The following is a 27,251-nucleotide window of genomic DNA, read 5'->3' as shown; positions in this document are numbered from 1 at the left end:
TGGGTACATCTTGATGCAGAGTCTTCTTTTGGTAAGGACCACACTGCTGAAGACTCAGGTGACAAGAGACTGTACTCCTTCAGATACCACGTCTTCTTGAGCACAACCTCTTCAAGGATCCTTTTTACTGATTGTCAGGACTTCATGCTTTTTCTAAGCATGGGTGCCTGCAGGAATTTTTTGGGGTGAGGGCAAAAGTATATACATATAAACATATAAATACACGCATCTGCTTCTCCACATTAATCCAGTCTTGAATTGGGGGGGGGGGCGGGGGTCAACTGCCCTCTTTGTAACTCCCATGTGTACAAGAGCTGTTTCCAGCAAAGTTCCTCTTTCCAAAGCTGCTCCTCTCTCAGGTCTTGGACAAGCTTCTAGGAAAAGATCTTCTCTGACTCCCTGTGTGTTTGCCTCTCTTGTGGCAAAGCCTGGTCTAATATATTCTGACCTCTTCAGCCAGTCAAAACCCCATTTATATCAGGCCTGAATCTTACTGGTCTATAACTAAGGACCCATGCCTAAACCATAGCTTACTGACCATTTTATTTGCTTTTGGGTGCCTCTGCCCCATGTAAATACAGAGTATTGCTTAAGTCTCACAGGACTATCACGTAAACCTCCCAGAACTCCATCTAAATGAACAGTACTCCAATTTTGCCTTTATCAGCCTGCCAAGAGAAAGCCATGACATTACAGTGGGCCATTTTGGATGACCCTTTCCTTGAGCAGCCCACTCCAGGTGATAAAGACACAAGACATCTCCCCACACACAATGCACCATTCCTTAGTCACATGGGAGAGTGGTTCATCCAAACTGCTCCTCTAAATCAGGGCTGCTCAACTTTGGCTCTCCTGCAGATGTTGGCCTACAACTCCCATAAGCCCTGACTATTGACCACTGTGGCTGGGGATTATGGGAGTTGTAGTCCAAAAACAGCTGGGGGGCCTAAGTTAAGCAGGCCTGGTCTATATACTATTTTAAAGTAGTATTTGGACCACATATAGAGAGAGACAGTTCAGATGAGCTGCACATACACCCATACATGCACACTTGAGTAAGGAACAGTGTTGATCAAATCAACAGCTGGGAAGTAGATACATGTATTCGCATCTTTATTACATAGGGTCAGGCAAAGTCTAGTCTGAACAGGCTAAATGTAGCTTTCAGACGCTTGCTGAAGGTTAAATACCCAAACGTTTGTCTCAGGAATGTAACAGTTTCTGTCCTTTACTATTCTTCTCTACAACAATACCTTTGTTTCTGTATGTAACTCAGATTTGTAATCCCCTCCCCAGGAACTTAAGTGTTTCTCCACAGTGATGATGCTAATTTTAGCAAGTGCAAAAATTATTATCTATGCATGCATTTTTCCTAGAAATAATCTCCTGGGGGGAAATGTTATTTGCAAGTTGGGAATTACCCAGTTTGACTGGTATTGTGTTCAGTATGTTACTAAGCATTTATGGAATAATGCATCTTAGAAATTGAGTTTTCCCCCTACAGAAAAATATAGCAGTAGAAAATCTTTTGTCCTACATCACTGCTATTACTACGACTACTACTATTTATATAACATATTTCAACAAAGGTTCTCAAAGCAGGATAGATAGATAGATAGATAGATAGATAGATAGATAGATAGATAGATATGGTTCCCTATCCCAAAAGGGCTTACAAACTAAACATAGATGAAAGGCTATGCTGGGTTTGGGTAGGAACAGTCGCTCTTGCTCTGCTAAATATAAGAGAATCACTGCTTTAAAAAATTATAGTACGGAACATCACCTCATAGGTTTTGTGGTAATTTTAATGTGCCAGAATGTGAAGCAGATCCAGCCCAGGTTTTAGTAATTGCCCGGTCTACACATTTTGAACCTGGCTGGACAGGCAGCAAGGAATTATTCATGTAGGCCTCTGAAGTTTTTAAACGTTAACTTTGGACTGCACCACTTTTATTGAGACTATTTACTGTCTCTTTGAATCTTCTGTACTGCTTTTCTGTTTGATTGCAATGATTTTTTTTAAATTTTTTGTTGTTGTTAAGCACCACTTGTGTACATGGTGCTCTACAAGTAATGAGGAAGCAGGTTCAATTCCTGTAGGGTTTAGAAGAATGACCGTGGAGTACAGATCTATCCTATCATTCTTTAGGAAGTATTTACATTCAATATGATAATAAGGATGATGGACCAGCATCATCACTCTTTTGCTAATTGCACTGTTGCTTTCTTTTCCCCTCTACTCATTAGTGTAACAGCGACTATGTGCCTGTGTGTGGCTCCAACGGCGATACCTATCAGAATGAATGCTACTTGAGACAGGCTGCCTGCAAGCAGCAAAGTGAAATACTTGTCGTGTCAGAAGGATCATGTGCCACTGGTAGGTGCAGAAGATTCCACGTAGCTAATATCTAGAACTCTGTTAAAAATAAAACCAAATAGGCTATTGTGTGTATCATGAACATTGCTTTGTGTTGCTGTTATCCGAGATCAGTAATTGAAATCTTGGTGCCCCTGTAACAACCACTATCATTTATTTTTTCCTTGACATATTTATCAGAACCTGGAGAAGAACTCCTGTGGTTTCTTAGGACACACTTCTTATATATTCTACTCTGTTTTGCCCTTTGTGTGCATTTAGAAACATCAGAATCCCATTTGCTTTCCTAGGAGGGCATGGCCAGTGAGAGGGTTTGCAGTGTGTTCTTGCTCATCACTGTCATATGGTCACTGAGAAGAGGAAGTAGGCATGATTTATTCTATGGGGAATGCTCATATAAGGCATTCTATTCATTCATTCATTCCAATTATAGTGCTCTTTCTCCGAGGAGTCTAGAGCAGTGTGAATAGTTATCGTTATCCTCACAACATCCCTGGGGGTTAGGTTAGGGTGAGAGATAGGTGACTGTCCCAGAGTCACCAAGTGAGTTTCATGGCTGAATGGGGAATTGAACTCAGGTCTCCGCAGTCCTAATCCAGCACTCTAACCACTATTCCACACTGCCTCTCTGCTGTTTTGGCATCCAAACAAAAGACTATGGTTTAAAAAAAAGAAAGAAATTAAAATATTATATTTAATACATACCATTATTAAATAAAATTAGATTTTAAAATGTAATAATTAAAATTAGTGGCCTTTAATGGCACCATAGACTGACTGACTTAAAATATTTGTACCTCACCCTTCCAGTATACAACTGCTTGGGTTGGCTCACAACATTAATAATATTTTATTTTACATTTTATCTATTTTAATAGTTAAACAAGTTAAAAGACCGGGCTAAAAACACACTTAAAATTAGTCTTTAGTTCCCACCACTCGGAACTGTTAGTGGCGGAGCCAAGAGCAGGGCCTGAGATGATGAGCAGAGGGCCCTAGAAGGATCATATGGGTGAAAGAGGTTTGAAAGGTACCCCAGCCCCAAGTCGTATAGAGCCTTAAAGGTCAAGACCAGCACCTTGAATCTAGCTTGGAAGCTGACTGGTAACCAATGCAGCTGCTTCAGGATGGGTGTGATACTCATGAAGCGATGCTCCCATGAGAATCCTTGCAGCAGTGTTCTGGACCAGATGAAGCTTCCAAATTGTCTTCAAGGGCAGCCCCACATAGAGCGCATTGCAGTAGTCCAATCTGGATGTTACCATAGCATGAGTGACTGAAGTCATGTCTGACTTCTCCAAGTAGGGTTGCAGCTGGTGTACCAGCCATAACTGGTAAAAAGCACACCTGCACACCACCACCACCTATGCCTCCAAGGATAGCATTGGGTCCAGAAACACCCCCAAGCTGTGGATTTTGTCTTTAGAGGGAGTGTGACCCCATCCAAGACCAGATTTACCTCATTACTCAGATGATCAGTTTTACCAACCCAGAGCATCTCTGTCTTATCTGGATTAAGTTTCAGCTTGTTTGCTCCCATCCATTCCAGAACAGCCTCCAAACCCCAGTTCAGACCATCCACTGCCTCCCTGGTGTATGCTGACTTAAAAGATAGGTAGAACTGGGTATCACCGCAGCCCACATCTTCAGATGACCTCTCCCAGAGGTTTCATGTAGATGTTAAACAGCATGGTGGACAAAATAAATTCCTTGGAACCCAAAGGCTAAGAAGTGGAGCAGGCGTCCCCCAGTACCACCTTCTGAGTATCACCCTCTAGATAGGAGTGGATCCACCATATAACCATGCCACTGAGTCCTAACCCAGAGAGATGACCCAGAAGGATACCATGGCTGATGGTATCAAAAGCTGCTGAGGAGAATCAACAGAGTCATACTCTCTCTGCCGATCTCCTGGTGTAGGTTATCCACCAGGGCTACCAAGACAGTTTCTGTCCCGTATCCAGGATAGAAGCCAGACTGGAAAGGATCCAAGTAATAAGATTCATCAGGACTGCCTGGAGCTGAGACACCACCACGCTCTCCAACACCTTGCCCAAAAAGGGGAGGTTAGAAACTGGTGAAAGTTATGCAAATTATCTGGGTCCAAAGAGGGCTTTTTAAGGAGGGGCCTAATGACTGCCTCCTTCAGTCAAAGGGGCGTCACCCCCTGCCTCAGAGAGGCACTCACCACCCCTGCCACCCATGGACCCAGCCTTCACCAACCATGAAGGGCAAGGGTTGAGCACATATATGGTAGGATTCAAACTTCCAAGCAGCCTGTCCACATCCTCAGGCAACACAGTCTGAAAAGCATGCAATATAACAAGACCAGATGGTGCATTGGCAACATCTAGTTCTGGTGCCACAAAAATAGTAGCATCCAAGTCAGAACAGTTACAAGCTATTTTATCTGCAAAGTGTAATGCAAATTTCTCTCAGTGGGCTGCCAAGGATTCTGTTTGATGGTCTTTTGGGTCCTCACATTGAATGCCCTGAACCGCTCAAAAAGCCCTGCTGGATGATATTGAGCAGATGCATTGGTGGTGGGAAAGAAGGACATTTTTGCTGCCATCACAGCCATAGAATAGGCCCTAATAAGGGCTCTAACCTTTGGTCACATTCATTCTGAGTTTTCTGCCAACAATGCTTATGCCATCTACCAGCCTGCTTCATTGTCTGCAACTCACCTGTATACCAGGGAGTCACTTGGACTTTCCGGCTGGGAGAGGACACCTAGGCATGATCATGTCAGTTGCCCAACCCATCTCCTCATACCAGAAGGAGAACAGGGCATCAACAGGATCGTCTACTCTTTCAGCAGGAAAATCCCCCAGAGCCATCAGGAATCTATTAGGATTCATAAGCCTCTGAGGGCAGACCATTCTAACTGGTCCACCAAACCTTCAGAGGTGTTTTGGGTAATATACGTTTGTATTAGTGATCTGTTTATGACAATGGTATTAAGGCCTCCTGGACTCTCCATGGAGCACCACTGTTCACCTGAAGACCAAGTTGAGAGTATAGTATGCCACATGTGGGGGGAAAGAAATCAGTTGAGACAAGCCCATCATTGTCATGGAGGACATGAAGTCCCAAGCTGCACCAGACAAGGTGGCCTCAGCATGGACATTAAAGTCCTCCAAGACTAACAGCCTCGGTGTCCTCAACACACATCCAAGACCACTTCAAACAGTTCAGACAGGAATATTTTGGAGAGTAAAGTAGAAAATCCCTCCCTTCAAGAAAGGCTTGAGCAGTCTTAGGCCTTCAAGAGAGTGTGACTAGGGCAGGACCCAATAAGGAGTGATACTCTATAGCAACAACAAGGATTTATTGGATGATAAGGAAAACTATACAGGCATCACTGCTTCTATTCAAGTAAAACCCTTCTGCAGGGACTACAAGAACCATGCAGTCAGATCCAAGCACTTGAACAAAAATAAATTCCCTGAGGCGTCTAGCTAAACTGGTTCCTATCCTTCCTACTTACTTCCAGGTGAGGAACTTCCAGTTGATTCCCAGCCCAAGGCTGTTAGTTTCACCTTTTGCTGATCAGTAGTTTTCTGATCAGTAGTTGCTGATCAGACCTCACTCCGAGGCCTCCAGGGAAGAACTGAACTCTTAACACACCCCTCCCTTACTTCTCTATAAGATGTTGTTGTCTTGTAAACCCTGTCCCTCACTCTGGATTAGGCCACAGGGATTTGATTCTGCTGGGCTTTCTTCCTTATTTGGAGAGGCCCAACTTCCAAGCAGTTCCGCTAACTGAGGCCTAGTCCTACCTCATGCCTGATTATCACTACAGCGGTATACCAACAGAATCCCAACTTTGTCTCATGATCCCATCACTGCATGAAGGCACGCAAACTAGCTAGAATGGCAGACAATGCATCTGGTTAGGGGGATGGTCTTCCAATGAACCAGGGCAACCCCACCTCCCTGCTCAACCCATCCAGGCTGATGCTGCTTGGCTGATGCTGGAAACCTAGAGGGTACAGCTGGGAGAGATTTATATCTCCCCCCACCCATCCAACCAGGTCTCCATAATGCATTCCAGGTCAGTGTGCTCGTCTAGGATAACCTCCTGGATGGCTATTGTCTTTGCATTTGTGGACCTGGCATTTAGTAGCACCAGCTTCAGGCAAGGCGGGCTGCTGGGAGAGTTACTGGGGTCTCCTTGGATGGGAGAAGGACTGGAGGGTTGATGGCTTTGATATATCCAGCATGCCTAACTGTGTGGGAGCTGCTCTTCCCCCATCCCCTGAAAGAAGATGCAAAAGACCAGACAGGTCATTCACACAACCATTTAACCTAGGGCTGAGGAGTGCTGGTGAAGAAGGCAGGAGCTTGCCTGCTTCCCCCCCACCCCCACGTGATTGGAGCCACTCTGGAGCTCCGAAGTGCCACGCACCCATATGAGCAGTGTGCGAGTGCTCTGGGAGTAGAGAGGGTGAGGGAAAAATGCAGAGATGGTGAGGGGGAAATTGTGGGGTGCTGGGTCTTCCTGCATCCCACAATGCACTGCATGCATTGTACAGTGCAATGAGCGGATTTCCCCACTGCTGGGCCCTCCTTCCTCCTGGCTCTATGGCCACTTGGGCTGCCGGCATCCTGAGCATCCACACAACTGGGCGGTGAGGGAGGAGGACATGCACACACCCTCCTCCCTCATTTTTATCCCTAGTTTCAAACCCAGGCTACCCGGCTGAGGAGTGCTGGGACTGGGACCAATCCCGGCTCTTTACACAACCAGGTCTACCCGGGTAGGGCTGCGCTAGCCCAGAAAGACCTGGTCATGAGAACAACCTCAGAGTCTACACTCACTTACCGCTGCCAGAATGCTTCATAGCCGAGTCTGGAAACTGCAGACTGACCTTTTCTGTGTAGAAGGAGGAGACTGCGGAAAGGCTGTGCTGTTCACATATAATATGTTTTGGTAGTTTTCCTTCTTAAGCTAGTTATGAAGAGACTGACTCGAGCTAAAAGGTGCCTTGTAGTCTCACCATAAGACTTGAGCTACTAATGGCAGTGCAGTTAGAACAATTGTGGATAGGATTGCCCATTTTTGAAATGAAAAATTCTGCTTCCTGGGTAGGGCGGGGGATTCTCTGGATCAGGGGGCAGGGCCCAGAGTGAGCCTGGGGCGGAACCAGGAAGCATAGCCCTGTGGTTTTGGACAGATCTGGGATGGAACTCCATAGACTCCAGCTGTCTCTGTTTACCATAAAAAAAATCCCTATGTTCTAGAATCTACCTGTCATAAATTACTGTCCCTGCTTTGTCCCTGTTTTTCCCTCTTCAGGATGCCTTGTTCCATTTTTTTCATGTGAGTTGCTAGAGTTGTCATTCTGGGGACCTCCCTCAGAGTCTCTAGATTAAATCTCCAAGTGGGTGAGTGGATGCATCATGTCTCTAGTGCATCTGCAGGTGAACAGGTGGACTAAGGAATAATGCAGTGCACCGAGTGTATCAGGTAGAATCCAGTCTTCAGACATATGTATGCGTGATGGGGCTAGGGCAGTGATCCTTGGTCTGTTGCCAGTCTGTCTCTTTTGTGAAATGTTGGAGGGTATAGGCTTGACTCATCTGCTTTGGTAATCTGGAATGTATTAAGTGCTTTCCATTTGCATCATGCTCGTCATCAGAATTGTATGCCCAGTCTCACAGCCTACTTTGCCATGGTCCACACATTCTACACCACACTTCTAGGTTGCTTGACTGTGCCCTCTACACATTCCCAGGCATGTCCCTATTTTCATCAATGAAATGTTGTGGGGTATGGACCCAACAGTTTGTTGGGAAGAGCCCACCACAAGGTGCATAGCTTTTTTAAAAGGGAAAGGTTGGGATGGCAGGGAAAAGCCATGCCCTTTGCTTTTCTGGCAAGTGCCTGAAAGTTTTTTGTTTTTGTTTTTTAAAGCCTTCCCCCAGAGCAAGCAAGCAAGAAAAAAAACAATCCATTTTTTCCTTGGTTAATATAATCCTGTTAAACAATTTGGTTTATGGATCTTCAGTTGCCTGTTCTTGTGTCTTATATCAGCTGGGTTCAGACATGAAACAAAACTATGGTTTATTTAATCATAGTTAAGAACCTAAACAGAAGTTGGAGATTCAAGATGTAAAACAGGCAAATTATGACCGGGTTCAGATGTAGCACGGAACCGTGGGCCCAATAGACCTGCGGTTCCATGCCCCTCCTCCCGCTCTCCTGTCCACGTTTGAACATTGGGGAGAATGGCCTCTCTGCAGTATTCAAGACTGCAGAGAGGTGGGGGAGCTGACTGTGCGGCCTTTCTTCTTGACAGAAGGACAGTCTACACAGCCAATCAGGCCAGAGTGAGGGAGGAGCTTCCTCCCTCAACTCTGGTCCCATCGGGCCCAAATTGTGGTGGCAGCAATCAAATGCTGTGCTGGCAATGCAAAACCAGAGTTAGGGGCAGCGAAGGTACAGAATGGTGAGAGATACTGCAGCCCCTTTTTGCCCTTAACTCTGGTTTGCTGAGTTCAGACATGTGGCTTCAGAAACCAGAGGTGAAGTGAGCTCCAGTTTCCCAGTACATCTGAACTCAGCCTATGGGTTAGAGCCGCTTAACTGCTTTTGTTTCCAGCTGCTCATATGGTCACTCCCATATCTATGGTGCAGCAGACCTCTTGAGGCAGAGCAATGGCCCTAACTGTGGTTTATCAATGGGCTGTGACTTTAGGTATAACGCAAAACCACAATTGGCACAACTTGTTACTTGCAAACTGATTTAAACCCGGGGCTCCAAACAAACCATAATAGTCTAGTCTCTCACGTAAGAGAAGGAAACTTCACAGCAGAGAAGGAACCAGAAGTGTGGTGTTTGTTAAAGTGTTCATGCTTGAAGTATCTGACTGACTACTCACCGAACAGCAGCTTAGTCATTATTTTAGGGATAACATGTCTTGCTTCAGGATGTTGGATTTACATGGCCTGTAGAATGACTTAGAATTGTGTGGGGTCCCAAGGAGAGTATAGAGTGTATAGTGTATGTGTGTGTGAATGAGAATGAGAATGAATGAAGGTTAATGTTATTATTTAATTATTTATCAAATTTGTACACCGCCCCAAACTTTTGTCTCTGGGCAGTTAACAATTATGAGACGACCATAATTATTATGAAGGCTTTTCTTAGATCTTCATGCTCAGAGGAGTATGAATGAGAGAGAATACCATCCTATTTACATTTGTACAAGACAGTATAGCGTTGTAGAAAAGTTCTCACTGTCTTTGCAGTTTGTAGTAAAAAATGACCCTTATTCATCTGGAAAGCAAACACAATTGCAAAAATTGTTTGTTGGCTCATATTTTACTTAGGCATACATAGAATGCTTTTAATTGCAAACCATGTTGCAATTTAAGAGTATCACAGTTTAATTTAAAATGAAGGCTTAAAACACAAATCGGAATGATGATAGAAGTTTGCAAACTGAGATAGATTAACCAGATTGGACTGTAGATAAATTGGGATTCTGGCTCTCAGCATTCAGCCAGAATCCCAAATTTGTATTTTGTAAGCTCTCCATTTGACTTCCTAACTGCCTGTGACATTGATGGGTGTTTGTGAACTGAATCTGTGCTGAAATGAGGCTCTGACTTCTCTAGTTTGTCTTCTTTTTCTTCAGATTCATCAAATGGATTAAAAACAAACAAACCCTCATTTCTGAGATTAAATTTCCATTTAAACAGTACCTTTCTAATTCATTTTCAGTGTACATTTCAAGTTTAATTACAGGGCATCTTGCCAACATGCTTTCATTGACTAATCTAGCTATACTGTGATAGCTGTGTAATCCAGAGACTGTAATATGGGATGTGCAAGAGTAAACAGGAATTTCCTTCATATTAAGGGTCATGCACATGACCTTGGCTGCTGGAGCTCGGGAGGGCTGGAAGGAAGGAAGGAAGGTACTTACCTGTCTTCACACACACCCCGCCCAACCACCACAAATGTGACAGCTCCTTCGGACTCCACCATACCGCACGTCCCACGATCCCATACTAGGGGGGATCAGGAGAGAGAAGTCCTCCGGCATCCACAGGGCACTGCACAAGCAGCAGAGAGGCTGCTCTCAGTAGTGCAATCGCTCCACTTTGTGAGGTTGCTCCTTCCCCCCAGCTCACTGTCCAAAATGGTGGTCAGGATCCTAGCTACCCGGGGGTGGTTGCACACACGCTCACCTACTGAGGTAGAACAAAATGGCAGTTCATTCTACCTTGATAAAGACCTGGGTAGAGGAGCTGGGTTCCCAGGTTTGGAGTAGCCAGGAATGGAGGTCTCCCGTTCCTGGGGCCTGCAGCTGTTGCAGTCTGGGGTTTACAGTCAGCCACAGGTGATGCCATGCCCCAGTAATGAGTGATCTGCTGATGACTGGAAAATGGTGGTGTAAAGAAGCCTGGTATAATGTGAATTGGGTAAAGAAAGCTATTATACCTAGAAGGATGAAGAATTTGGTGGAGATGACTTTGTCTTTCACGTGAGATTACTAAATGCTTAAGGTTGGCCTTATTTTCCCTGTCTTGCTTTCCCTATTCTGTGTGCATTCAAGGTCAGGCATGAGGAATCCTATTTATGATGCATACTGAAATTGGTTCGTAATGTGAAGGAAGACAGATGACTAGACTCTTTCTAGATAAATCTTGGAGGAAATCTGCAGCATTCTGCTATGCATGTTTACTGAAAGTTAAATCTCACTTGGGTTCAGTGGGACCTACCCAGGGCCAGCCCTCTGGGTAATGCCAGATCAGGCAGTGCCTAGAGCAACGGACTGAGGGGGTGGCAGAAAGCGTGCCTATTTGTCTTTGCTGCACCCAGTGCCATTAGTTTCATGTTCAGCTTGTGCCTCCTGAATCTTCCTGGGGACTCAGACTCCTTCATCTCGCTCTCTCCCATATGCGTATGCTAGGAACAGCTGCCCCAGATTCTGGTGGGGAGGTACAGCCCCTCCAATGATTACCGCCATCTCCTTCTTCCTTCTCACACATTTCCCCTTCTGTTGTAACAGAATAGCTGCTGCTGTGGGTGTAAAGGCAAACCTCATTATATATGGACTCTATATCTGCGGTTACGTGTATTCGTGGGTATCTGACACCAATTTTCATTATCTGAGGATATGAAAGGGTTAAAACCCATGTATCCGTGGTTCCTAGAGGGCCAGAAGTGACAGTGGAGATCACTTCCAGCTGCCATTTTGTGAGGAGCCATTCTGTGACTAATTTCTTCTTTTTTAAAAGGATTTCCCCCACAATTTTTGGTGGTTTGGGGTGGGCATTTCGTGGATTCAGGGGGCATTCCTGGGAACATGTAGACCCCATGGAGCATGGTACAGTGAAGAATGTCAATGATTTATGGCTTTTTTTTTTTTTTTTGCTGTTTCCCCCCATAATTTTTAAACCTCTTTTGTCCACTCTGGAAACTTACCCCCCATTCCCTATAGGCATAGTGCCTCGTTACTCACGGTTTTGTTACTCGCAGTAGTAGGCGAGGAACGGAATCCCCGCAAGAAATGAGGTATGCATGTATTACACACTCTGACCTCTCCAGGACCACTTCCAATTAATTTTTGATTGTCTTGTACTTTGGGCCTTGCAAAAATAAGTGCTAGAACTTCAACCCTTCCACAACAGATACACGCTCACTCTCTTTTTCTTTCCCCCCTTTTCTTTCCCTTTGTTTTTGCCACCCCGGACAAGGGGGTCTTGAGGGAGGGAAGCTTGGGCTGGGTCCCATCAGTTGTTGTTCCTGCTTCATTGACCTGCCTTCTGGGTGTGTGGAGGTGTGTGTATGTGCATGCACGTGCTCTGTAAAGCATTGTGAGAACTTCCTCTTGCCAGCTGCAGCATGTGTGGGGAAAGGGTATATTCCCAAATGCTGAGATGTATCCCACTTCCTAATACCTTCCGCTGTTCAGGAAAGAAAAAGAGAGGGCTGGTGGATTGTACCCCATGGCCACATCATTTCTTAATGTGGATTTATTCCCATTTGTGTTGCAAAGCTGATTTTTTTTAAAAAAGTTCTCAAATACCTTGCAAAAGAAAATGCAACTTCGTAGGAAAATAAAGTAACATTGCCTGTCTCAGTGCTGTAAACAGAGAATTAAGAATGGTAACACAGTTATCATCTTTATACATCTTATAAGGGAACATTTCAACATCAAAAAGAGAGTTCACATGAAACATTTAGAAGAGATTTCTATAATTTACAGAGGAATGACATCAAAAGCATAATTTGCGGTAGTGCATTTAAAACTATCCTGATGCTTAAAGATTTCCCCCCGCTGTTCTCCCTTACAGATGCAGGCTCGGGATCTGGAGATGGAGGTAGGAATATTTTTTATAATTGTCTTTTTACCCTGCCTGCCTGAATCTGTTGAAGTCATTTTCTATATTGTAGACATTGCTAGGTGTTGTACCACCTTGTATTGCCTATTGTTTAGATTTGTTTTCCTTGTGAAATGACATCCTGCATATTAAAGAAACTACAGCTGAAAGATAAAGAGCTGCTTTTCTAGAAGAATTCAGGAAGCTGCATTGGTCTTGGTAGGATTTTGTATTATTCATTATTGAACTGGGACTCTATCTCCATCTACTGTTACTAGCACTCTTGTGTATTTTATTATTTCAAACTTGTTTCTTTTTGTTGTTGTATCCTAAGCAGATCAATAGCAGTTTCAGGTGTATTTCCCCCTTCCCTGCCTCACCCCAGCTGGAGGGTTCAACCCAGTTTTTGTTTGGGGTTTTTTTGTTTGTTTGTTTGTTTGTTTGGTTTGGTTTGGTTTGTTTGCGGATGGGGAAAATCACAGAGAAGTTAAGAAGAAAGATTAGTGTTTTCAAAGTGTCTTTATTGGGCATTTTGATTTCAGGTCATTGCAAGATGAAATATGTGTGGCAGGAATTGTTCATCTTGCATTTAGGTCTAGACTTTTTGTACTGTAGATAGTAGACACAATCCATCCTAAGGTTAGCCCTTGTGACTGCAATCCTTATATGAGAGCAGCCCCATTATAGGTATTTTTTCCCCTGAGGAAACATGCCTAGGCTGTGCATTCCATTGGTTTTGATCGGAGTTCATAGGACCCACTCTTCACTGAAATTCATGGGACTTAAATGGGGCTCCTATTAAAATTCTTAGGACTTAAAAAAGTGCTCTGCTTTGGCTTGATGGTGCTCATACTATCTTCTGACAAAGGGATGATATATATTGGCATGCTCAAGATAGGCAAAAGCATTTGTTTGTGCTAGGTGTTTATACTCAGTTAGTTTTCATTGAATGGTTTCTTCATCATTACGCATCTCAGGTTGCTAATTATTTTGCCACAGCTCTTTTTATAAGTGTGTCAAATCCATTGTTTACTCTCCCAACAGCTTTTTTAGTAGGACATGCTGTGAGGAACTGTGGGTACATCTGGGCGTACATAATTTTAGCAGTGAATTTGCTGTGGAAGTGCACTCACTGCATTTGGGACATGCTTATCATATTCTCCCTTGATCAGACTCAGAGCCGCTCTTACCTCTGGATCCCCCCTTGGGGCCCCCAAATCCAGGGCCTCTGCAGCCCCTGAGGCCCCCCCCCAAATCCTCTTTAGTCTGTCCCAAGTGGTGTGGTTGCCTGGCCAAACATGATGATGCTTAATTTGCAGGGGAGAGGGGGCCTCCAAAGGCCTTTAGGTTCAGGCTCCAAAATTACCTAGGTGCACCTCTGATCAGACTCAGGGGAAATCTGTTGTTCTGGTTTGTTGCTGAGGGGCCTGTGTACAGAACTGATTGTCTAGTCTGTGTGTCAATCATAAAGCCATCTTCCCTCCTCGAGGGATGCCAAACAGATGAACATAAGAACAGCCCTGCTGAATCAGGCCCAACGCCTATCTAATCCAGCATACACAGTAGTCCACCAGACGCCTCTGTGAAGCCGACGGCAAGATATGAGGGCGTGCCCTCTCTCTTGCCGTTGCTCTCCTGCAACTGGTATTCAGAGGCATCTTGCCTCTGAGGCTGGAGGTGGCCTATAGCCACCAGACTAGTAGCCATTGATAGACCTGTCCTCCATGAATTTGTCCAAGCCCCATTTAAAGCCACCCAAGCTAGTGGCCATCACCCCATCCCGTAGCAGAGAATTCCATAGATCTGTGCACTTCCTTTTGTGCCCTTCCTTTTGTTGGTCCTAAATTTCCTGTCCTTCAGTTTCATGGGATGACCCCTGCTTCTCTTTATGTGGGTAAACTTGCTATAGGCACGGGTGAGGGATCCGGGGGCCCTCATGACGTGGACAATCATTCAGAGGTTGTACACGTGTCCTCTGAGGAATGGAGGAAGCAGAACTCAGCTCATAGCAGAATAAACCCACACCTGCTTTCCATCTTGGGTATATCTGTAGGCATTCTAAGTGATGTCCAATCTTTGTTGTTTCAGGATCAGATCCTGGAACAAACACGTGTGTCCTTGAACATGAATGAAGGTTAAAGAATTAAGCCAGTAGATGAATAAGAACAAACAAACAAGCAGGGTCAGAATCCAATCCAAGGCAGAGGGCCAAAAATGCAATGATTGATAGGGAAGTAGCTAGATGGAGGATGACAGTGAATCTTGTAAGGAAAGTGAAGCTCAACCTCTTCACTCTCAGCACCCACAGCAGCAGTTCTGGTGGTTTTGCTATAGTTAGTAAAAGGAATGATTTTGTCAAGCCATAACATAGTCTCTAGCACTAAATCCTTCTTGTGAATCATTATCCTTCTATCATTATACTGTGCCAGCCTGGTGGTCCTTCCCAGGATGTTTCCATAGTACTGAATGCAGCTTAGCAGATGGATTATTTTATGAACAAAGCTCTCTGCTTGGATAAACCAAGCACTGTTTAATGTAGGATAGAAAAATGCTCTAGTGATACCTTCTTTAAACATTTATTGCTAACAGTCTCTTTAATACTATCAAGTTAATTTGTATAAACCAGACTTATACTGTGGATCACACCATAGGTCTATCTAGTTTTCATAACGAGATTGTTAATTGTTCTCATAGCAAGACCTGGGTATCACAGCGGAAGTTATGAAAACCGAGCAATTATGATTATCCATTCACAGTCCAGTAGCAATTTGCTTTTTGGTAGTTGGAAATGTAAGGATATGCTGTATGTTAGAAGGCCAGATTGATTATCCAGTCCTTTATCTAGCAATTGCACAGTTTCATTTTGGATGTTGTGAAAACTTACTTCCTTTTGTCATAATCAGCATAATGACGAAATTGTGATTCGTTTTGACCACATAGGCATATTGTTTTTTGTTTTGTGTGTCAATTTGGTCTTGTGTGTTGTGAATCAGATTGTCTAGCATAGTGAGCTCAGCTCATAGTTGTAGAGTTTCGGATTTTTTTTGGAAATTTCTGGGTTTAGTTTTGAGAAACTCCATCTACTTAATGTTATTTGGGACAGAAATTGACAGCTACCATAACACACATATGCAAATGCACAATACACAACCTACAGTTATGTGTAATCTTGGTTTTCTTGAATCACATACAAAAAACTGCCATAAAAATTGGATCTCATCCCATACTGTGCGCCTGGAACTTGTGCTCCTTATGTACAAAAGTACATGCTTACCATTTTTAGATTGTCATTTGTTTGAGATGAAAGTAAAGGACTGAAGTAGCTTCCTGAAAGTTACAGGTTCTTGCAATAATACCAAATGGGATTTCACATTTAAGTACATGTGGTAGAGTCTTGTCTGATCACCAAATGTAGGTTTGCCATTAAAGCAAGTCACCATGAGGATGTGGTCTGCTTAGCTGCTGATGTCTCCGTCATAAATATTGACCCTAGCCTTATTTATACACAGTAGCTTCAGGTGGAATATTGAGGGGAATTTTCAAGGTGATTGAACTTGTTTCAAAAAGTTGCTTCACTGAAATGAATTTCATCTGTATTCCTTGAGAGGAATTCTCTGCCAAATCAGATGAACTAATCTGGGTTGGATTCACCTTCTTGTGTACTTATGGCATAGCTGGCATGCATGATCCACCTTGAATATCTTTTGCCAAACTGGTTCCTTTTCTCTGGTGTGATGCACCTTATATGCTTGTGCATTCACTGTGTGGCTCACTGAGACCTGGATGATCACATTTATTTTGGGTATTGCAAACAGCAGCTCCCGGCACAATATGTTGGATTGGTCAAGATGACTTTCACCATTATGATTCTCTTATCGCAGTTCTTCTATAATAGCTTCCCATTCATTTTCTCCACATTGTTCATACTCCTAGATTTCCAACTTAATATCTGCCTCTCTCAAAACCATTTCATTTCTGAACTTCACGTTTGTCATAAATGCTTCCTCTGTATTTGTATTTATGTTTTCTTAATGTGACTCTTCTAGCATTTCCAAAAGAAATGAATGACTTTTAGCCGCCTCCATTTTTGTGGTGACTCAAAGCCTCATTATCCAAATAGGCTCATTCATCCAACTGTCTGGCAGACATCAGAAAAGATTGTCAGATAAATAGGACAGCTATTAACATGGGGTTACTCTGACATAAGATACACAGGAAACAAATAATGTCATTTGTGTAACTGGGAGATTCGCATAACTGAGTTATGGATAATGGTGTGTGTGTGTGTGTGCTTAGTACAGGAAAATGTGCTTAGTGTGTCTCTGTGCCTGAATACAACACACATTAGTGTCTTATTCTCTAGGACAAAAACACATTCTGAAATAAAGCAACAAAAGTTAAGACTGAAGAACATGTATGAAGTTGCCTTACGTAGAGTCAGACCACTGGTCTATCTAATTTAGTAATAAATAGACCACGGCTGCTCAGCTTTGGCCCTCCTGTAAATGTTGGCCTCCAGTTCCCATAATCCCTGGCTATTGGCCACTGTGGCTGGGGATTATGGGAGTTGTAGTCCAAAAACAGCTGCGGGGAGGGCTAGGTTGAGCAGGGCTGGTCTTCACGAAGGGTAGGCAACCTTAGTTCTCCAGCTGTTGTTGAACTACAATTCCTGTCATCCCCAGTCATGATAAATTGGGGCTGGGAATGATGGGAGTTGTAGTTTAACAACAGCTGGAGAGCCAGGGTTGCCTACTCCTGGTCTACACTGACCAGCAGTGACTGTCCAGGGTTTTGAGTAGAAGTCTTTCCCAGCCCTATCTGGTGATGCCAGGCACTGAATTCGGGATCTTCTACTGTGCAAAGCAGGGGCTGTGCTACTGAGCTATCGCTCAGGTGAGGAGAGAAGGGTGGAGTGGTGACTTCTGCCTTGAGCTCCTTCAAGGAAGGGTGGGATATAAATGTAATGAATATAAATGTAACAACAGATCTAGTCCCTGGCCATGGGCTTTTAATCGCTTGAAAAGGGTGATGTTGCTGTGGTCCAGATAGGAGGTCCAGAAGAAAGGGGAGCTGTGCTTTGCCACACAAGTTGGGCAGGTATGGAGAAATGTCTCCTGCCTCAAGTGAGCTTACTCTGCCCGGTTGCAGCAGAGGTAGCTTGGCTGGGCTTGCATTTGACAGGAAGGGAGAAAGAGAAAAGTCACATGCACTTTGGGGTGGTCTGGCAAGGCTGAAAGTTCCATCACAGTTTCCTTCTGTTTTCCACTTCGGGATACTAGCTGGGAATCTGAAGGGTGCAGAAAATGATTAGAACATGCAGGCAAGGAGCACTTACTTCTCCACATGCACATATGCTTTCAGTGAGCTGGGGCTTTCTTTCTGTGGTGTAAGGGTGCTTTCTTTCATCACCATGCCCAGTCTTTTCCTTTAGTTTTCCCTTAGGCAAGCTGGATGCAAGCTCTAAAGGAGACAAAGATGGATGGTGGGAAAGATGGGGGAAATGATCCCTTCATCTTTGAATACCTCTTTCCACAAGACCTTGTTCATCCCACAGCAGTAGCCTACATGCCAACGTTTGGGGTAAGTGAGAAGAGTCTACCAGGGGCGTAACTATAATAGGGCAAGGGGAGACAGTTGTCTGGGGGTCCACTGCCTTGGGGGCCCCCCCAGAAGCAAGTCACATGACTGACTCCCCCAGCCACTCACCCGCCCAGGCTTCCTTCAGTTGTATTCATCCTCCAAAACTGATGCGAGTGTTAAGACCTGGAGCTACCAGAACAGCATGTCTTTCTCTAGTACCATTAAATGACTTGCATCGTCCACAATTTACAAAACCTTTAAAAAAAATTTAGGATGATGTTCTGTTGTGGCACATAGGTGTATGTGAGTATATATATATATTGCTACACCCCTGGAATCTACCCCCTATTCTGCATCCAGGCTGCTGTCTGTGCTTGACAGCTGAAGGGTAGGTCAGGCCTGGAAATAGTGCCTACCCCTTTGCATCACCCCACTCCTAAAATCTGCATAGTCTGCTAGAGAGTGACCGAGAGAATCTTTGCCATATCTGTGTCTTGATAAATAGATACACCCCCACCCCCCAATAAGCCATTTATAAAAGCTTCTCACAGAATAATGATGTTAAAGTGGCGGTTAAAACTCATGTAGTGAGAAACCAAAGAAAAATGGATAATGTATCAATATTTTTCTTAGAAATATACTGGGAACAAAGTCTGCCATTCTCCCTAGATAATGTATTCCAGGCTCAAAGAGCACAGCAACTAAAAGCATGATTTCCAAACAATTTCAGATGAAAAGCACAGGCTGACAAAAGACAAGTAGAACAGGACCTCAGGGACTGGCTAGGCAGCTTGTAGGGAAAGGAGATCTGTGCAGTAGGCAGGATCAAGTCATTGCATCCCTTTTAAAGGTCTACAAAGCTGCCTGGCTTGTATATAAAATCCATGATTGAATAGACAACCAGTGCAGTTCCAGGTGCAAAAGCACATTAATGTGCCAGAAAAGCGGGGTGGGGATAATCCTTGTCATTTAAACACTCTCACAGCTTCCTGCTTTAGCAGGTATAAAACCTTGTAATAAAACTCATAAGTTTAGTTGTCATTAAAGCAGGTGTTGAAAAATTTGCTAGATGATGAAGGAAGTAGGGCTTGGCAGTTTTAGAGTGCACCACTGGAATTATTCTCAAGTCAGGGCACTGATAAATTAAAGTCAGTACTATAAAAACATGCTGGGCCTTCCTAAGCGATTAAAAGATATGGCCAAGCCTCCTCATGCAAACACTGTGAAGGCTTGACTGGCAAGGGTCATTCTTGACTGGCAGGGGTCATTCTCTGCTTACAAGTGAGGGGGGGGGACCAATGGAAGGGCAAGAGCTGAGTTACATAGGGCTGTTTTGTGATGTGTGTGTTTATGTGGAGACGAGGGTTCTCAGATGACCATTCAGCCATGAATTTCATTGGTGGCCTTGGGCAGGTCTGTTATTCCACAGATAATCAACCTCACAGGGTCGCTGTGAGTGCAAAATAAGTTAAGCCCATGTACGCCACCTTGAGCATCTTGAAGGGAAGATGGAGTACAAATATGATAAATAAAGGTGAGAGCAAAAAGCACAAGAAGGAAAGAAACAGTCATCAATACAAAACGGAGGAAAATAATTCAAAACTGTCTTGAGTGCTGTCTTGGAGAGTATGCCTCCACGCGCTAAGAAAATCATTGCACAAGGAAAAAAATAATTGAATTGGTGGGTATTATCAGATCTTGTTCCAGGGATACTCTTTGGTTATTAAAATGTAAAATTTTCTTATTTTATTTCTGGGCATAATAATTGAGTCAAAATGACAGAAACCTTGAATGAGTTGCAGAGACCAAGTACTCAGAGCTCTGCTTCCCACTCTCATGAAGTTTACGTCAAGCTTTGCATTGGTTCCCTGGGGCTAGGCTTCTGGTTTCTTGGTGACGGATGAGCAAGTACTGTCCACCAAATTGTTGAGTTGGCATTTCCAGAGCTAATTTAAAGGGGAAAGTGTTAGCACTGCTTGAACTGGTATTAAGATGTGAGCCTAATCTTCATTCCCTCTGGGACTGGTTATAAGGGAGGGGGCACTTGCTCCACAGAAGTCATGTTGATGTAGAGAGCAGAAACTAGGAGACTGACTGTGAAAGAAGCAACATCTCTTCATCTGTGCCAACAAAACCACAGTATTCTTCCCATATGCTATGATATAGTTAGAGGCCAAACTCCCAGTTCTTACAAATGAAAAGAGGAAATGAAATGCCTAATACACCAGAGTGCTTTTTAAAAAAATCCAAGCTTTATTTATAAAAATGCTCCTTTTCCTTTTGGGAAGGTTTTTTTTTAATGGAAGGCAAGGTATAAGCTGGAGTGAGGAAATAAGTCAATTAAAAGGCCAAGAACTGTGTCCCCTAGAAAATGTTGAAAACTAGTGAAAGTTTGCTGTAGATATAAAGTTTGATATATATATTAGGCCTGTGCATGGTGAAAATGCCCGATCCAATCCATTCTGAGCCGATAGAAAATTTCAGGATGGCCAACATGCTCCCCCAGCCCCACAAGTTCAGATTGGACCTGACATTTTGTCAGACCCTTTGCCCTCCCTCCCTTCACTGTCCTTTCCCCATCCCCATCCCTTCTCCTACTTTCCCCTGCCTTCTCCCTGTAACCATCCCTTGCCTGGACCTGAGGACAGCAGTGTGATGTCCTCTTCTGGAGGCTGGAGTCAGCTGCTTAGCTGCTTGCCTCTTGCTGTGGCTTCCATTCTAAATGGGACACTTTTTTCCTTAAGGTCCTTAGGACCCCAGCCAGCATGGAGGACTGTGAAAATGGGAAATCATTTAATGGATGCAGCTATGTCTGAATTTGAATCCCTTAACTCTGTTGATTTGTGAGTACATTTGTATGAATAGGGCCAGCTCCATGTCCAGGAAGTCCTTGGCCAAGTGACCCCAGACCCTAGTGGGGGCTTACCAGGACACCACCAGTCCAAAGTATTATTGGGCAGCTGTGCAGGAAGCCTCCATTTATTCTAACAATGTGATGCACCATACACCACAGTAACACTGTGATATGTGAATCACATTGAATTCTATTTAAAGAAAGAATGATATCTGATAACATAGTTGCCACATAACACCCCATGCCACTGCTTCCACCCTCATCCAAGCAAGCCCCTGCATCATCACAGGAGCCTCTGGGAAATGCCCATTTGCAGATGGGGAGAGCACCTGGAAGAGATTTTGCTAGAGTATGTCACTCGGCCCAGTGACATTAAAAACCTGTCCAATGCTACCTCTGGATGTGACACTTATTAATATTCTTAACTACTATGACCACTCTTACCACGGAGCTCTTAACTGTATCTACCTCTACTCCCTGTCTCTACTTTGCCAGAGTTTCTCATAAAACTGTGATTAAGATCAGGTTCCTACAAGTAAGGGGCTATTGGTCTCTTTAGTGCTATTCTGTAGAGTGGGGCATACCCCTGCCTAATAGAACACAGGAAAAATAAAATCATTTAGATTCAAGTATCTGAATATGTATTGAGTGGAGTGGGATTCAAAGAAATGAGGACATTGCTGCATCTTATTTTCATTATTATTATTATTATTATTATTATTATTATTTATTAATACAAATGTTTGCTTTTCAACAACAAAAAAGTTCTTGAAAATATTTACATAACATTACATAAAAGGTATGAGAAAATGGTTTCCTGTCTCAGAAGGGCCTACTATCTAAAAAAAAGAAAATGAGACAACAGCAACAGCGGCTGATGTTATATACTGTAAGCCCTTGCCTACAGCGGTTTTCCCAACCGTGGTGAGTATCCATGACTGGGATTTTGTTACCTGTCTTCCCAAATGTGACTGCAAGTTATAGCAGGATTTTGGCGAGAAGCACTTTGGTGAGAAAACAGAGGAGGGAGAGAGACAGACAGACAGAGGAGAGAAATGCTTCCACCCATCTCCTTGCTTCCTCCTGCTGCCACTGTTTCTCTCCTCCACACCCCACACTCCACAGCTGGAACGGAAGCATTTCCCCCTCCCTCCCTCCCTCCCTCCCTCCCCACTGAGTTTCTCCCACCCCACCCCCCACCCCAAGAAGCAGGGGCACCAGGAGAGCACTGAGAAGCAGAAGCAGAAGTTAGGAGGGGGGGAGACTACTGTGCCATGTCTCTCCACCACTGAGAGTGCTGAGAAGCAGAGGTGAGAGAGAGGGGGAGAGAGGCTCTCCTCTACTGCCTCCCCCACCGTTGAGGTGTTGATTTTCTCCCCCTGTGCTGAGGTGCCGTTTCCCCCCAAAAAACTGGGTCCTCCCCATACACACACACACACATGTGCCAAGGCAGCAACATTCCTCCCCACTTGCTGTTTTATCTCCTCTTCCCTCCTGTTGCCACTGTTTCTTGAGATGGAATGAGTGGAGGCCTGGGGAGGGACGGGAAAGGATTACAGTACTGTAATTTCTGGTGATTTTTCGTTACATTTTTAGTTATTTCCAAACTTAAAAAAGTTATTTTCAACCTTTTCGGGAAATTTTTTCGACTTTGGTTCCCCTAACTCCTTCATTCCCATTGACTTCTATTGCTTGCCAACCACAAATTCACCAGCTGCGGGATTTTACCAGAACCTAACCTTCATGGTTGACAAGGGATGACGATATAATTGAACTGAATAGGGACCCCTGCTAGATATGACAGCTTCCACTTTAAAAGGTGCCTCTTTGCCCAGTTTGCAGGATTTCTTCTTGTACCACATCCCTTAACCTGTACTAATGGAGAGAGAGTTTCCTGATTGCCATGTCACCAAAATCTGCACTGATACAGAGAACACTTTGCTCTCCTGCTGTTGGTAGTTTATACTTCTGAGCAGTTGGGAATATGATTACTGCTCCCTCATCATATAACGCATGCACTACCATGCGGGTCATTCATAAAGAATGTCTCACATCAAGATAGCAGGAAAGAGGAAACAAGTAGCAAAGTTGTAACCATTTGTACCAAGCAAGGGAAGAGTTGTTGGCTGAAATGCAATGTCAAAGTCACATTTCTTTGACCAGTACAGTAATGTATTATGTTGTTATCCAGTGCCTGCTGTGTCCTTTTTACAGGGCCTCCCATACATGCAAGTTGTATATAATAGGCATTAAAAATGTAGGCAGGGGTTGGTGCCATATATGGGTGACATATTTTATTGGGGCAAGGAGTGTAGTAAAGTGGCAAATGGTGACAAGGGGGTTATAAAGGAGTGATAAAGAGAGGTAAGTGTGTGTATATGTTTTGAAAAGTGGTATACTTAGTGGACAATAACATAGTGCAGTGTGAATAGGGAGCAGGATGGGCTTATTCTACATGGGGAAGCTCTCAGTTAATTAAACCAGACGTCTGGCCTCTATTTTTCTTGGACCTCACCTTGTACTGTACTTAGATGAATGATTAATCCTGCCCAGATGCTAAATATCTGGGTGCTTTGGCAGTAATGCACTGTTCTTATTCACATTTGTTCCACATTTATTTTTCCTGTTTCTCTCTTCTTCAAAGGAAAAAAAAAGCATGAAAACAAACTGCTACCTTGACCCAAATACATTTGTACCTGTCTTGATGCTATTTTGGTTTGAATAACTGTTAAATTCAGCAAGGCTGGTTTTTCCTCCACTTTTTTTTAAAGATCTTTGCTTTATTGCATGGTTGATTGATAGGCAGGGCTATACAGAGCACAATGAACATTGCTGTAAACACCTCCCAAGCAATAGCACTTGAGCCAAAATACTCAATAAAAGCCCAAGTGTACATTGATTTGAATGAAACTGTGTATAAATGTGTTACTAAAGGTCAATAGTTTCACAATAGAAGTGAAAATAATGAGAGTGGACTAATGCACCTGGAAAACATAATTTGATTCAGACACCATTCTTTCCTCTCAATTTTGGAATGACTGGCTATTGTAGATAATATGGTGCTACGTCATGGGGCTGCAGAAAGCTCACTAATCCTGACTGTTGACTGACTGTTGCATGTTTGACAGATGGGAACAGGCAGGAGATTGTCTGTGGGGAGGGCAAAAACCCCCAATGGGGAGGCTACAACAAGCCCCCTGGTGTCGGAGGGTGAGGAGTGTGGGGGTATTCTGGGACTTCTGGGGGCTGGGAGGCCCCAAATCCCTACCGCTGCAATCGGCTCCATGATGGAGCCAGTAATCATGTGGGCAGCCGATCCTGCCACACAGGGCTAGCCTCTTGATCATCTGTCAAACCTGCTCTCTCCATGAAACCCCTTATGGATCTCCACACTGCTCATGTGGAGAACCTCATTTGTTTCAAGGCAATAGCAGTTATCTAAAGAAGAACTTGTCTAGTCCCCTTTTCTCTGCATGACCGTTTCATCCAGTAGACAACATGCTTCTGGCCAAAGAATCCCTTGCAGAGACACCTGGGATGGTCACAGGCTTCAGTCTGTTCACCTGAAGTCCTGAGGCTGTTGCTGGACCAGGTCCGTGGGCATAACATGCCCTGGCTTACATTTGAATGGGAGACATGTGAGTACTGGAAGATATTCCTCTTAGCGGGTGGGGCTGCTCTGGGAAGAGCATTTGCATACTTGCATGCATAAGGTTCCAAGTTCCCTCTCTGGCATCTCCGAGAGACACTCCTGCCTGCAACCTTGGAGAAGCTGCCCGCTGCCAGTCTGGGTAGACAATACTGAGCAAGATGAACCAAAGGTCTGACTTGGTATAAGGCAGCTCCCTTTGTTCCTGTCTTCCTAAGTCACAAGATAAGCCCCAGCACTTTAAAATAAAAGCAGAAGCAGCATTACCATATTTATTCCCACTGTTGCAAATGGGATAAATACAATAGCACTGCTTCTGCAACTGCTGGGTTTTAAAAGCGACTTGTCCAGACACACATGGAACCCTACGGCTCTGTTAGAGAGGCTACCCTGGTCCAGTGATTAGCGGAATTTCAATCCCAAATTGAGCTGTGAGGTCAGAGAGTGCATGTCAACCAGTTCTCTGACCTTCCTCAACAGGGGAGCAGCAATAGCTGCCACACAAGGCTGCTCACCATACACATTTGTAAGCCCTTGCCCCTGGATAAATAATAACTACTGAAGCATGTGAGAGCCTTCAGTCTGAAACAAATTGTATCTAGAAATTGTGCATGTATAAAACTGCCTTATACTGAGCTGGACCACTGTTCCATTTAGCCTAGTAATGGCTACTTCAACTGGCTCTCCAAGGACACCATTACTGGTCTTTACCAGTCCTGCTAGTCATGATGTTTTTAATGGGAGATAGATGCCAGAGACGGAACATGGGATCCTTTGCATAAGATAAACTGGGTCTCCCACTGAGCTATGGCCTTCTTCCCTCCCATTTTACGTTCAGCATTTTTATATTACTGTATTTCACTTCCAATTTATTTGTTCAAGTGGCAGGAAAAGCCTGAGGCAGAGCAATTAGTTAAACCCTTCCCTTATCAAATCTTAGGCTTACCACTTAACCAGAGGTCTGTCCATGTAAGAGCCTAAATAGTTTTAATTCCAATACTTCAGCCTATCTAGCTGTGAAGAAGAGTGTTGTACTTTTTGCTTAGAGATGCCTGCTCTACCAAATGAGTTTTTTAAAAACAGATATACTAGAATTAATTGTGTGTGTGTGTGTGTGTGTGTGTGTGTGAGAGAGAGAGAGAGAGAGAGAGAGAGAGAGAGAGAGAGAGAGAGAGAGAGAGAGATTAATATCCTCTTTTTGTCCCAGGACCTCAAGGCAAATTACATGGAATTTTCAGAAAGTCTCTCCTGAAAGATATAACTATGTGGTCAATAATGTATGCAATGTTAATCTATAATGAAGAATAGTTTTGTCAAACCCTGCCTTCCCCTAGAGACCTTAGATGGGGGAGGAAGCCACTAACCCGTGTCCTCCTTCCTCGGGAACTATTGTGCAGTTGTCCCCTCTCTAGGGAGACCCAACCATCCTCTGTCCACTTCCCCCTTCTCTGTTTAAATATGGATGGAATGACCTTATGAGTCATCTCCTGTACTAAAACCACCATGGCCACTTCTCTGCAGAGCAGCCTTGGAAGGGGATAACTTGCACAGTGAAGTGATGGGTGATGGAGAGGGCTGCTAAACCCCTCTCTCCTGCTCACTGCTTTCCCCTTTGCAAACTTCCCCTTCTGCCCTCTGCTTTCCAAAGAAGATTTCTTTCCAAAGAAGAAATGACTGTCAGAACACTTGCAGGGGGGAAGTGGCAGACTGGGGAAGAGCTGAAACCTCGCAGGGCCAACCCTGCTGCAAGTGCAAATTACCTTTTCCTCATGTCACTTTGCGGAGAAGAAACAGCCATAAGGCTTTTAGTACACAGGGTGGCTGTGTATCATGTAGTTTCAAACTACAGAAGGCTTGTAATCAGTAGCTGACATCCAGACTAACAAAACATGTGCATAAGGAAGGACTGCAAGGATGCAACAGAGGCCCACTTATAACTCCCCCAGTCCCCCTGTGCAGGCACTATTGCACAAGTGGGCAAAACTACCCAACTCTGCCCATGCTCCAGAAACACATCCTGTCCCTCAGCAATTGGTTTCTTCTGCTACAGATTTCTTCCAGAGCATGGGCAGAGCTGGGAAGTTTTGCTTGCTTGGACAACAGCACACACATCGGTAGACTGGGGGAGTTGTGTGTGGGCCCCTGTTGTGTCCCTGCAGTTCCCCCTTATGTGTACTTTTTCTAGTCTGGATGTCAGCCAGTGATGGATTCTGCTGAACTGGACAGTAGAATTTGATCCCTTCTTATGGCAGTACATAGCCTTAATGCAGAATGTAAGTTTAAACCAAACCCAGGGAGACATGTTTTCCTAGGTTGGAGCCTAAGGAACCTATATTTTTCTCCTTAGGGCTGTCATGGTTAGGCAAAATAAAAATCCTGATTTCCTGTGCCCTTTCCTTCAACTATTGCTTGATGCTATAGGATCCCCCGCACCAAGCAATTCCCT

General features: G+C 44.1%; 1 protein-coding gene across 4 annotated transcripts in view; it reads left to right on the top strand.

The window, feature by feature from the left end:
- Positions 1 to 27,251, top strand: part of TMEFF2 (transmembrane protein with EGF like and two follistatin like domains 2) — a 274,058-nt gene that overhangs the window by 32,103 nt on the left and 214,704 nt on the right. For all 4 annotated transcript variants that reach the window (XM_053283721.1, XM_053283719.1, XM_053283718.1 and 1 more), the window contains exons 3-4: positions 2,251 to 2,380; positions 12,696 to 12,722. In XM_053283721.1, the coding sequence (XP_053139696.1) occupies positions 2,251 to 2,380; positions 12,696 to 12,722 (157 nt within the window). The remainder of the gene's footprint in view (positions 1 to 2,250; positions 2,381 to 12,695; positions 12,723 to 27,251) is intronic.

The sequence above is a fragment of the Hemicordylus capensis genome, chromosome 1, assembly GCF_027244095.1.
Source record: "Hemicordylus capensis ecotype Gifberg chromosome 1, rHemCap1.1.pri, whole genome shotgun sequence".
NCBI classification, from domain to species: domain Eukaryota; kingdom Metazoa; phylum Chordata; class Lepidosauria; order Squamata; family Cordylidae; genus Hemicordylus; species Hemicordylus capensis.
The sequence above is the reverse complement of the archived record's forward strand: the minus strand, read 5'-3'. Positions and strand labels throughout refer to the sequence as shown.